The sequence below is a fragment of the Onychostruthus taczanowskii genome, unplaced genomic scaffold (genome assembly GCF_017590055.1).
Source record: "Onychostruthus taczanowskii isolate IOZ18803 unplaced genomic scaffold, ASM1759005v1 scaffold23, whole genome shotgun sequence".
In the NCBI taxonomy this organism is placed as follows: Eukaryota; Metazoa; Chordata; class Aves; order Passeriformes; family Passeridae; genus Onychostruthus; species Onychostruthus taczanowskii.
The window spans coordinates 2,718,422-2,732,145 of NW_024499573.1; the positions used below are offsets into that span (position 1 = coordinate 2,718,422).

The 13,724-nt window shown below is 36.0% G+C and overlaps 1 protein-coding gene across 1 annotated transcript in view; it reads right to left on the reverse strand.

The window, feature by feature from the left end:
• The window catches only part of FBXL13 (F-box and leucine rich repeat protein 13), a 64,433-nt gene that overhangs the window by 50,430 nt on the left and 279 nt on the right, over positions 1 to 13,724 (reverse strand). The window contains 5 exon segments of the mRNA XM_041405321.1: positions 6,682 to 6,783; positions 6,786 to 6,832; positions 8,517 to 8,587; positions 9,266 to 9,326; positions 10,150 to 10,250. Of these exon segments, the coding sequence (XP_041261255.1) occupies positions 6,682 to 6,783; positions 6,786 to 6,832; positions 8,517 to 8,587; positions 9,266 to 9,326; positions 10,150 to 10,250 (382 nt within the window).

Sequence of the window (13,724 nt, forward strand, 5' to 3'; positions counted from 1 at the left end):
ATAGTAGCAAGTATTAAGTAACATTGTCCTCCTCCTCTCAAATTCTGGAGAGTTATCTCAATACAGAACCACTGGATATGATTGAAAAGGACAGGCAATGAAACCGCAGCAGAACATCTGTTATTGGCAGCACAGCCAATGGTGAAAATCTGAGTAGGAAAATATGCATTTATAGACCACGTTATGTTAATTTCTGCAAAGAGTCAGTGCTGGGAAAAAAATACTAGCTTAAGGCAGGGTAAGTCTGGGTAGAAAAGACAATCCTGGAGAAGAATTTACGACAAAAGAAAAATATAAGACAAAATCTGTGTGAGCTGTCTTTGATCTCTCAGGTCAGCAAAAAGTACCAGTTGAAAAAGCAGTGGGATAAGACTGAGGACAACATGCAGTGGCCTAATTGCTCTTGTTCAAAGGCCATGGAGATTCCAAGAGACACCACACCCCCACTGAGGATGCGGTAGAACAATAATAATTGCAGAAATTGCAACTACAAAAAATGTAAGAACACAACAATAGAAACAGGAGGTTGGGGCAAGGGTAATATAGGTTAGCATGATCTCCTGATAGTGACTCATATTCTTTGAGAAAAGACTGTATGAACAGAAAAAGCATACAGGAGTTATGAAGGTTGTGCAGAAGGAGGCATCAGAAGAAAAAATACAATAATATATCTGAAAATCATACATATCGGGGACATTACTAACAACTGAAAAAACTTCAGCATTACAAGGTTAACTGCTAATTCTCTGAGCTTCCCAAAAATCTACTGTAAAGTACAACCTCCATCAAACACCACAGCCACAAAACACAATTTAATGTTGACATCTCTATGTTTCTGTACGGTTTAATCAAAAAGGTCCCAGAACAGCTTCCATGTCTAAAAGAAAATCATGGGCCTTCATGGGCCTTCCTCTTCATATATAAGCTCTTTAGGTCTCTTCTTTTGGTAACTTCTCTCTTGATTTCCCTTTTTTCTCTGTCCATTGCCAGGAAATAATTGCATTATACAATTGCATGAAGAAAATTGCCTTATCTTCCTGACATGCAGTGCATGTCCTAGGAGTGCTACCTTAAAGGTGCAGTCCTAGCAGTGGCTCTCTCTCTACACAGCCACATGAAACACAGAAAAGATCATTTTGTGTCATGTTTTCCACAACAGAATATAGGAAAAATGGATATGTGTGTCAATACTGGAAATAAAACACTTCAAAAGCTTCTGAGGAAATTTTAGCTCCTGCACTACGAATACTAATGGCAGCATTTAAAGGCAGTTCCCAGTCACACGTGGAAGACAAATGATTCTCCATGATCAATGAGTAGGTGGAGGAATACCACAAACAGCTGAGCAGCAACCCATGCATCTCATACACTCATAGTCCCTGGCACAGTAAGACACTGATTTGCCAAAGACAGTCTGAGCTGGAATCATATTAACATTCACATGCAGATATTAGACAAAGACTACTATTTAATGAATGTACCACAGGCCAAAGTAAAGAGTACACAAACCCAATTTTTTAAAATTGCAGATAATTAGTTTATCAAGAAAACCCCACAAACATGTTTAGTCAGATGAACAGACCTAACCCACAGTTAAAATAATTGCTTTTTTAACATTAACAGTAAAGGCATGTTGCCAAAATCTATGTAATCTTGGATTCATTTGGAAAGATGAGGTCAGAGCTGTAGCTCGGATAATTTCAAATGGAAAGGTAGCCTATAATTGAACAGACAGTTCAACTCAGTTTGTTAGCAGAAAAAATGTCAAAGGAAAAGAATCTCAATATGATTTTCAATCTCTAAAAGAAAATAGATAGCTTTGCAGCAACATTAAACCATCCAGAAGAACTTAAAAAGAACGACACAAGTAGGCAATATAATAAATACAGCTAGCCAGTGAGTTTCAACAAAAAAACATATGCAGTTAATCTAAATATCAATAGCATACTGATTTAAATGCATTTCATGCTTAAAAAAACCTATTGTGTATCTTCAAAGCCAGAAGAAACAGGTTTAAAATCAATGTTTTCCAAAAGCTCCTGTAGATTGTCATATATGATTCATCACAACTAGTTTAAAATAGCCCTCAGTAGATGTAAATAGACAAAATGCTTGATTTTGAGCCTGCAGAAAACATTAATTATCTACAAAAATGGAAAATGCAAGATTTGTAGAGACGAGAATTGAATCTAGTAAGATAAATGAAAATGGATGGCAATCAACATACTGATGCTCCAACACTAGATATGAATCAGTTAAACAATGTGACAGTGAAAGCTGCTTGTATACAAGATATAATTCAATCACAACTGTTCTTTACTTTTTTTTAGCTCTAGACACAAGAAACCTTACGACGATTTTCATTTTGTACCCAAATACATAAGAAAAACAGTCATAGAAGGATTTAATGTTTTTAAGTACAACACCCATAAAGGAGGTGATGTAGCTGTGTATAGTTTATTTTGCCTTGCTTTCTTTATTAGCTCCCAAAATTCATGATGATACTGGATTAAATTCTGTCACTAAACAATCTGCATGCTGGTATCATTGCGAATGTTATTTTATCTTGTGATACAAAAGCCAAAACCATGACCAAAATACTTTTTATTCTTAGCCAGTTTTTCTTTTTCATCACTAATCTAGAGACAAAATTGTTCTCACCCATAACTACAGTCATTTTCTAAAGCAAATGAAATCACTCTAATTGCTATAGGCTGCATCAACAATTTCAATAATGTATTATCTAATTAAATAATAAATGCATTATCATCTCAAAACATTAAACCCCACTTTTTTATTTTGAAAATAAAAATATTTTCCTTTTCTTTTTTATTATTTGCATTCAGTTAAAGTGTAGGCTAGAAAAGAGTCAATCAGTAACATTCTCCTGCTTCAGAAATACTGTGCCAGGAATCAAAAAATGTTTGGGATCTTGCCTAGTTTTTCTTCTCATGAAAACACTTCCAAGATGTTTTCAGACTCTTTATGATAAAATAGATGAGTAACAGTTGGGATGCAGGTGATTCCTAACAAATCAAGCACACTCTCACACTAGGACTAAACTTTCACACTGATCATAAAGGCTTTAAGTTTTCCTGTTCACTTCTCTGCTTAGTGGAGCATACAACCATATTGAGAAAAATATTACTGACCTGAAACTATTGCAAAATGCTGTCACGAAGAGAATTAACCTCCAAACCCTCAGTCACATGTACTTACATGCACAGAATCAGGAAGAACTAAGATGCTTTTTTACATCTAGATGGACTTTGATTTGCATAGAATCAAGTACTGAACAGCTCATTAATCTAGGACCATGGTCAGTTTTTGGGGGGGTGGGGGGTGGGGGAGGTGGTTTAGCTTGTTTGTTGTTGTTTTTTGGTATGGGTTTTGTTTGTTTGTTTGTTTTTTATTGTCAGTGAGCCTCTTGTTGGAGGCCAGTAACTAACAGTATAGCCCAGGGGTCAATACTGGGGCAAGTCCTGTTTAACATCTTCATTAATGACCTGGACAATGAGACAGAGTGTACTCTCAGCAAGTGTGCAGATGACACCAAACTGGGAGCAGTGTCTGATAGACCAGAGGATCATGCTGCCATCCAGAGGGACCTTGACAGGCTGGAGAAAGGGGCTGACAGGAACCCCATGTAGTTCAAGAAGCACAAAATCTGGCATCTGGGAAGGGACAACTCAAAGCACTGGAACAGTTTGGGGGCAGCCCAGCTTGAAAACAGGCTGTCAGAACAGGACCTGGAGGTCCTGCTAAACACCAGGTTGAACCTGAGCCTGTGATGTGCCCTTGCCAAAAGAAGATGGGTGGTATCCTGGGCTGCACTAGGAGTGCTGCCAAGAGATCCAGAGAGGTGATTTTTCCATTCAGCACAAGTGAGGCCATACCTGGAGTACTGTGTGCAGTTCTGGGCTTCCCAGTACATGTGAGACATGGACCCCCTGGAGAGAGTCCAACAATGGCCAAAAAGATGGCTAAGGAATGAGAACATATTCCCTATTAGTAAGGCTGAGACCTCCAACTGTTCATTTGGAGAAGGCCCAGGGGGCTCCTAGCAAGGTAGCATTTACTGATACCTTAAAGCTAGACCAGTGAAAAGAATAGCAATCTCAAGGATTCAAACATAACAAACATGGATGTCACTTCTGCATAATATTTTCTACATGTTTACATGCTAAAATGTCACATATCCATAACCATTTGCAGTACTGAATTGCACCATCACATGCTGAAATATCTGACATGCAACACTTAAAATCTGCAATTCTAAGTATGAAGAAAAAACCAGAAAGGAACACAGTTAATAATATCCTTCATCACTTTTCCTAAAGCAACTTTTATATGAATGAAACTTCACGCTTGTAATGTAATTACTTTTATAACTGCACAATAATACACTAATGGCAGCAGTTTAAACTTGATATGGTAATTGGCTGATAGCAAAAACAAAAAAAACCACTTTATAATTTTATCCCATATCCTGTCACTGAAGAGAATTTTTCTTAAACATTTCCAAAGAACTTTGCATTTAAGATATGTAAGTTCATAGTAAGTTATCAGTGTGAAAACACAGCAAAGATGCCACTGTGGGTTACAGAAGGGTATTTCCATATTAGCTACACAACTCCCCACAGACTATAAATTCATTCAATAGAAATGGAAAAATCAGTAGGAAAATTACTAATAATGTGTCTTTTCCCACTAGCATTTAATTGCCTTGGTAATACAATTCAGGTAATTTGCCTGCTCCTCAAAGTATGTTCAACAAGCTGTCTCTGTTCACTTCTTCCAGGTTTTCTGGCTTTATGTTCTTATAATAGAATTTTTGGAACTTGCTATAGCCACTTGCTACAGCCACTTGCTACAGCTCATTTTAAAGATTTTTAGCTGATTCAGAATGCAGTTGGGGTTTACAAAGATTTTTTAAGGTATAGAAATGTGTAGGCCTTTTTGATAGCAAATCTTGTTCATCTCTTCAAAGACCTGCATCCATGATAAATATAGTTGGATCCGTCATGGGCTTCTGTAACCAAAAGTCTGTTTAATTTGGACATGTGGATGACTTCCTTAACTCCAAAACTCTACCTAATTTAAAACTCAGTATCAAGACCACAGAAGCCACCTTTAAAACACAGCAATAATTTTCTGCCTATAACTCAATATCAGGGTACTGTGGTACCACTGACCTTTTTCAGGAAACTGTAATTTACAAAGCAAATGGTTTCCATCTGGCCCTGAGGACAGATCTTGTCCAGCCATAAGTAAAAACTCAAAAAATTTTTTGGCACAGGAGCAGAACAAAAAGCTGCAATAAATGATAGTGTGCTAATGATTGTATTTACTAAATACCCTATAATTTTGAAATGATCCATCACCAAACATCATCTACAGTGCCAGAGAAAATAAAGGCCACTAATCATAAGTTCCAGAACTTGGAAAAGTCCAGGCATGCTTTATTTTCCACAGTCTGTGAATGCTCAGAGCAAACACATATTTGGCCTGGAGGAGACAACACCCAATAACAATCTCCTGTTGAAGGAGGCTGTATCTACGTCCTGGATCCACAAAAAAGAGAGCATGAGGATTCACAGAGGGACAAAGGAAGAGGGAAAGAGCTCTGCCTTTCTGCAGCAAATGGTCAGGCACTCAGCCAGAGCAAACCTCTGCTCTGTCTTCTAAAGAGAAGAGCCCTTTCTGCATTTCCCATACTGAACAAAATAGTGACAGCTCAAGAAAAAGAAACCACACAGCTGACAACCACAGAGATTTGTAATTCTCTCTGGATCAAGGGAGATGCAATCTTTTAAATAAAAAATGGAAGCATTTCAGTAAGCTTTCTGCTTTTCTGTAATAATTTTTGTTCCCTCTGCACTTTACACATAAATAAAGCCATTATTTTGCAGCTTGTCCCAAAGTTCCACAGCCCTAGCTCCCAGCACATGTCCCAGGATATGCTGAATTAGACCAGAAATGTGTGTTTAGGTGACTCAGTTGACCCAAAATGTCCACAAAAGTGTACACAATATAAATGTACACAATTAAAAAATGACTCAGTTATATGCATTCTAACCTAATCATAGAAGTCAAACCAATCAGTGGAACTGCTATTAAGAATAGACAGAATTTGAGACTATTATTCCCTGAGAATGCCCTGATACATTCCAGAAACAGGACATCTTTAGCCAGCCCAATCTAGCCAGACTAAAATTTTAACTATTTTAAGATACCCGTTTGTCTTGTGTCTTTCTTAATTGATTTTCACACCATCCTCACCTCTCATCATGCATTCCATCTAATCAAAGCTAAGACTTTAAGTCTGTGATCTGTCCTGTTTTAACCCTATCACTGCACTCTTCACCTCCCAGAAAAGCATCCCAGCTCTTTCCACCCTTATTTCTGACATACACTCCATTTCCCTAACACCTCCCAACCAGCATCACTACTCAGTCTTGGGAGAAGAGGACCAGCACCATCTGTCCTAGCACAGAACACAGGGACCTGTCTCTTCAGGCACTCATGGCATCAAATTGTCACAGCCCAAGCTGTGGATGGCATCCTGCAAAAAGACAGCTAGATAAATTGTTGGACCAAGAACATTTAATTTACACAGCATAACTTTAGATTATATATTATGCATTTTTTGTCTTATGCAGACCAGCTACCTAGACTTACATGTGGTTTTTTCCTTGTCAGTCTACACCCACATGTTCCACTTCTGTATAATAACTTTTAATATTTAGATATTATAATGGACTTATTGTAGAGCCATTTTCCACTGGCTTTTTTCTCATTCCTTTCCAGCATATTATATTTTATCCATCCTCTGAACTGTAAAACAGAATGAGTAATTTATTACAGTTTCTGACCTGAAGTAAAATCCACAACACTCTACAATTTGCTGTAAAATTCAAAGCAGTCAAGCTCAACAATACAAACCTCTGGATAGAACTGATGTTTATTATTTATAATTTAAATAAAATACACATTGATGATATTTTTCAGTAGCAATTCATCCACTCATTTTAATAAAATTTCTACTTGTTTGTAATTTTCTGAAGTATGGAGCAATAAAAATTTGCTTGCTTCCATTGCCATAAAGTCCTGTTACTGTCATATGTACTTCACTAAAGTACAGATCTGTATTTATGGGAGGACATTTGAGTGTTAATAGAAAATAATTTAAAAGTGCTACATACATGCATTTACTTAAATGCTATTCATATTTGCTTGGCAATACAAAAAACCCCAATGTAACAGAATGCAAATTCAATTTATATCTTACCAATTTTAACCTTTGGTAGAAGTCCCATTTTCCTTCCAGGCTAGGCAATAAGAAATAATTAGATTCAGAACAAAAATGTATTTCAAATGAGTCATATATCACTGATATATTAAAATTCAGTATCTCTCTGTATCTGACTTGCTGAATGAATTAGACTTTCCATGGCTACATTCATTTGCCAAAACCTCCCTCATTTCATATTAAAAAAAAATATCATATTCTTGGGAGAGATTATAAATGGAACATGTTCTGTTCCAGTCCAATGTTTGTGACAATTAACAAAACTCTAGGCTGAGACAATATTAGAAAGGCTGCACTGAAGGAAAAATGAATAATCTTCCATGTCCCTATTGTACAAGACAATAAGATTTTAAAAAAGGTGGTGGGTTTGGGTTTTTTGTTTTTTGGGGGTTTTTTTGGTTTTTTTTTTCAAGAAGGGCTACTGTATTAGGAAAATATTTGTAGTAGAAAGGATTATGAAGTACAGGAATATACTGCCTGCTGAGATTGGTGTGTCTCCAACACCTGTGATATTTAAAATGACTAAAAACACCCTGGACAAATCTGCACCAAGGTTAACCACAGTACAGCTTGAAAACATTCACCTCCCTGCCAATTCTGTCATTCTGTGGCTCTTAGTAAGGATTTACATGAGTGTTCCTAGCGTTATACCTTATATAATAAGCACTGTATGCTTTTCAAAACAAAATAACTCACCTTACCTAATTCTAAATGGAGGATCATCACATTTTGTACACATAACAAATAAATCAGTGGATGTGTTTATTTATTGTGATTGTCATATTTTAAAACATATCTAGGTATTATCCCCACTTTTCAAAGGAAAATTTAGATTACATAAAGCATGATCTCCCTAATCCCAAGCACAGAAAACCAAAGAGCATAAGAAAACACAGATTGTTTACTTTCAGATCTAAAGGGAAATTGTCCTTTTTTGTCTGGGTGTACCACCATATATCTCACAAATAGAGGTGACTGAAATACAGAAGTGTCAGGTTTGGAACAGGAGTAAAGTCAGAACTGATGAGTTTTAACACAGAATAACATTAGAGAAAATAAATACCAAATCTAAGTTTGCAATCTCTCTTTATGTTGTTGTGTTAAAATAAAAACTTTTTCCTCACAAAAAAGAACAACATAAATGCTTTGGTAAAATATTTCTCCTATGAAGTTCCTGAAGTGTGTGTAAAATACAAATAATTACCCAAAATAAAGCTTCATTAAGTTTCTGCTGTAAAAGTCACACAATTCTTTTGCACACAATTTTTTAGCCATCTAAAAAATAATTTATGGCAGTACACAGAGTAGTGCTGCTTTATGAATAGTTTTGAGTCACATAAAAAAATTAAATCTTGTCTTTTCCATGTAGATGCAAATTAAAGGATCTAATTTGAAGTGATGAGCATTCAAGTATAATTTTCTGTGTATGGTTAGAAGTACTTCACTACCAAATGACACTACTGTTTTTACACAGAGAAGTTGAAGAAAAAGTTAAATTAGCATGCAAGCCAGAACAAATTTCTGTGCTTGAAGGAAAGCTCAATAAGTGAAATGCAGGTTTTCATCCCTCATGTCCACTCTTTCATTGATCAGCTGTATTCAGCTATTTAACATACTAAATATTTGAGTTACTCTTTGCTAAAATTGTTTCATGACCCATTGTTACGTCAGCCATTAACCATATGATTCTAACTAGTATTTTAATAAACCTGTCTGAATTTCTACAAAACCAAAACTGTGTAAGACTATGGGCTAAAGATATCACTTTAAAGGAAATATGATCCTTTGAAAGTACAAAAAGCAATGGGCCTCAGAAAATACTGGGATTTATCTCATGTATTGCTCTTACTCCTAAGAAAATCTATGAGAGGATTTGAGTGCAACAAGTTTGTTTTTGCATAAGTGTACTGTATAAAGAAAGCATTCCACTTTTGGACTGATGTGAATACTAACTGAATAGTCAGCAAAGAGGAAACAGCTGAAATTTAATTGCTGTGAACTCAGGACAGATGTACTAACAGAAGACAAAATTGAGTACAGTTATACAGAGATAATCAAGAGAAAAATCCAGCCACACTGCATGCCAACTTACTGACTCACTTGTTTAGTGAGTGGATCCAAAGATTAAGGATTTATTACTCACACCCCATTGAAAACTTCAGACAGAAAAACACAGAGAATATTAAAGCAAGAAATATCACATTATTTTCTAAGATTCCAATATAAACAAAACTAAATCCTTATTTTTTTTTTATCTCATGCTGTGCTCTCTTCATTTCACATGGTGAAAGAACACACAGAGAACAGAAAAAAAAAAAGAGAAATACCTCACTTAAAGATGCAGTGCTTGAAAGACACATCCCTGGTTCATATAGGTAAATGTGCTGTGGACAGCAATGAAGTTAAAAGACTTAACATCATCTCGGTTTTGATTACCACAAAAGTAAGGGTTTAGTATATCAACTAAACAAAGAGGAGCATTAAGTGGAGGCTATATTCATTAAATATTCTGTAGACAAAAAAAAAAACCAAAAAAAAACTATTCATTAAATATTCGGTAGACAAAAAAAACCCCAAAAAAACCGCAAAAAAAAGCAACAAACCCCAACCACCCCAAACCCATGGATATAAAAATAAAATATATTCTATGTTTTTAGACATATTGTCTTACTGTTCTTGCAATATCATATGCCATCAATATTTGCAAAAGGCAATATTATCATTTAAGTTGCCGTCTACATAGAAGATGCAGTACCATTAGCATATTTTTAAAGTCCAAGTGCAATATAATAAGCCACATAGCACACACACACAGAGACTAATTGAGTATGTATCACAAGAAAGTATCTAATCCCTCTGCCATTATTTCTCTCAGCTTTTCTTCTAAAAATGTAAGTGGATCTTCTGGATGAGCAATAAATACAACACAGAGTAACACCTTCTAAAAGAAACTGCAAATTAATTCCTTGTATTTATAGCAAAGTACCATCTAGTTATGAAGCTGTTACACAGTTCACCAGAATCTTTTAAAGTACTGCAAAATAGAGGCATTTCTTTTTACCAGTTCCCTTTCATTCAATTTTAAAGGTAATATTGCATGTATCAGCATAATTCCATTGGTAGTCACCTATGTACTGATTTTAGAATAGTAAAATAAGTGGCATTTATTTAGCAATTCCTACAAAGAATTTCATTGCTTTTAATGTGCATTTAAAAAATGTATATAAGATAGGATAATTTTATTTACTTAAATAAGAAACAGAACCTAAAGCAAGTTTAATACTATGAGGTAAAGAGTAGGTTGAATGGGCAAAAACTGATCCTGTAACCAACACTGAAAACAAAATGCAGGTAAAAAATATTTGCTTTTCAGGATTGTTTTATTATACAATTTTACATTATCTTTTAGTAACAGTGCACAATAACTAATGAACCATTTTTTCTCATTTGTCCTTTGGCTATCTTCAGCTAAAGGACATGGATCATTTACTTTTGGACTTTCAGCTCACATACAGCAAGAACATTCAAAGTATATTAATATAATTCAAAGTATATTAATATATATGGGCAAATTGCAGTTATTTAAGTGAATATTTATTGCAAATTATAAACAAAAAGTTATTGTGGCTGGTAAAAATGTCAAAACATGGTATGCAATACTACTTTCCTTTCAAGACATGGCCTCTTGCTGTTATTAAATTAATGTGGAGCTTGTGCTTGAATCCTTTTCAGAAAGCATGGTGGGAGGACAAAGGAAAACAGGAAGGCTCTAAATCAAGCCCATGCTGTGGACAAAGAGCAAAAGCCATGCATGGCACAAAGGCAAAAAAGGCAAGTTGCCTGTCAAGTTGCCCCTTGCCCTGCAGAGACAGAGAGCAGGGCAGGCAGGTAGAGGACAGGCCTTGCATGCTCTAATCAGCACCCTGCGTAGGGACAGAATCAGACAGTGATGTCAACTGGAAGGGATCTCTGAAGATAGCTGAACAAAAGTTGTTGGGATGCCCCATTATTGGAAATGTTCAGAGTCAGGCTGGATGGTATTTTGAGCAAGCTGATCAAGTGAAAGAAAGGTGTCCCTGCTCATGGCAGGGTGGTTGTGCTAAATGTTCTTTGAAAGTTCCTTCCAACCCAAACTGTTCTGTGCTTCCAGGAATCTAAGTCAAGACCAATACGAAAAGGTGAAGACAAAATTAAAGGCCATTGTCTTCAGTTTAGACATCTGAATATTTGCAACACTAGTCAACACACCAATTCCAACCTTAGCACCTTTTCAATCCTCTTAACAGAAATGTAATTTGCAAGGTGTGGCTGACCGTTGACTATATTAAAAAAAATATAAATGCATCACTTGTCATTGGAACTCGTGGCATGCAATATTTTAAATAATAAACAGCTAAATGGGTTTTATCACAAATTTTCCTATGGGCAGATTCCCACACTGCCTTTCCCAACACTGGTAAACTACTCCCTCTGCTGGATAAGCCAGTATGTGACTGCCATATTTTATTTCAAGTATTGTTTGCCTTTCCCCCCTACCCCTTTTTCAACGAAACAGACAAATTCTTCTACTTTGGGTGCTCTGAAAGTTCCCGAACACAAGAAATCCAGTCTATCCAGGGATATACTGGAATGCAATGCCTCTGTTTATCATTTGAGAATATTAATTAAGGAGGGAATTGTAACACCTTGTCTTGCAATCCTCGTTCAAGTACTTGCCAATAATGCTTGGGCTAGGTGTAAAACAGGAAACAATTGTGTCATTTATGCCAAACAATTAGGTTTTGGCAAAACAACAAGTCTGGCTCTTTCTATTAGACTTCTACAAGTCTCTCAGCAATCTGGAAGAGTCCCTCACCAATGTCTTCAGCCTTTCTTCTCAATACCTCTTTAGCCATTTACCCTTCATGGCAAAATTAATTTGGGTCCCAGAGCAGAAAAATCTTAGGCCAGCTCTTCATCCATATTTACTACTAACATTGTAAGAATACAGCTACTAACTACAGTGAAATTGTCACACACCAGAGTGTTTGCAGGATTACAGTTTTTGCATGACTTTTAATGAATACTGTTTAAAAGTAAATCTGGATGAGAACAGACAGAAATCAGACAGGAAGGAAATTCTCAGATCCAGCAGGGAATTCTAAATTATGTGGACAAGATTATTTGGACTTCAATTTGTTTGGATTATGTCCAAACCACAACCTCATCATAAAAAGACTTAAGTAAATTACCATTTTAGAACTCTATATCCTTAAATTTGAGACTATATGTATAAATGTTCAAAGGTCTCAGCTTTGATGTTCCTTAATAAAAGGACCGGTATCATCTCATTTATCTTCACACCAAGCATCCTGTAACTTCATAAAGAAATTAAAATATAACAAAATTAAATAAGAAATATGGCTAGATATCAGCATGCAACAACCTCTAAGAAACAAGAAAAACATGGATAAAAATATCTTACACAGGGTAATTTTTAACTGGTTCTTTTTGAAAGAGTCATCCTTTAATCTTATCCTCAATTCTTTCATTTTTAGTCCAATAATTTCAGTGCTGCTATAATGTTGTTATAGCGCTATAATGTTATAACTTTTGCTTGGAAAGACATGAGCTGGTTTTTAAGTGCTGAATCAAGACAGACACCTCATGCTGATACATTTTATAATTTGGGTTTTTGTGTTTAGAAAGCAAAGAATGACCTAGAGACAGACTCCCAGGAGAAGTACTCAACATGGCAGCACTGCTCTGTAATTATTGTAATTTGCTCAAGACTTCTTTATTAGTATTTCCATGGAAATCCTGGCTGTAATAGCTGATTGCAAATGGGGTCTATTTTGGCAGATTAAATATAGCAGGATATCTCTTAAACTTGCATTTGTGCATTGTGCCTTTTTTTGTTTGAAGGAAACTGAAAAACAGCTGCTGCAGATTTGGTAACAAGTAGAGGTGAAGACAAACGCGGAAGAAAATTTAGAAACACAGAGAATCACCTTGCAAATTCTAAGGGCAAACCTACCAACCCTGTTTCCCCCACAGTCCTTCACGCTGTGCCAGTTTTACTCTCTGACATTTTATGGAAGTCTATTTGCTCTACTATTTACTCTAATGTACTGTATTAACAAGAATGCCTAATCCACCAGCATATCTGAAGCATAATCAGTGTCATCTTTACAAGGGAGAGGTGGTTAGAAAACATGGATTGCACCCACTCATGAGGAAGGAATTACCTGGCTGGAATCTAGAGGTTCTTCTGTAATTAACACAGAAGCTAAACGTAACAGGGAACGTGCCAATGCAGTTCACCGGGTTCGTCTTCATCTAAATCCTCGTTTTAACACAGATTATAAAGCAGAATTGCTTTGTTCCATCTTGTTACTGTTCCTGAAGTTTTCATAAATCATTTGAAGCATGC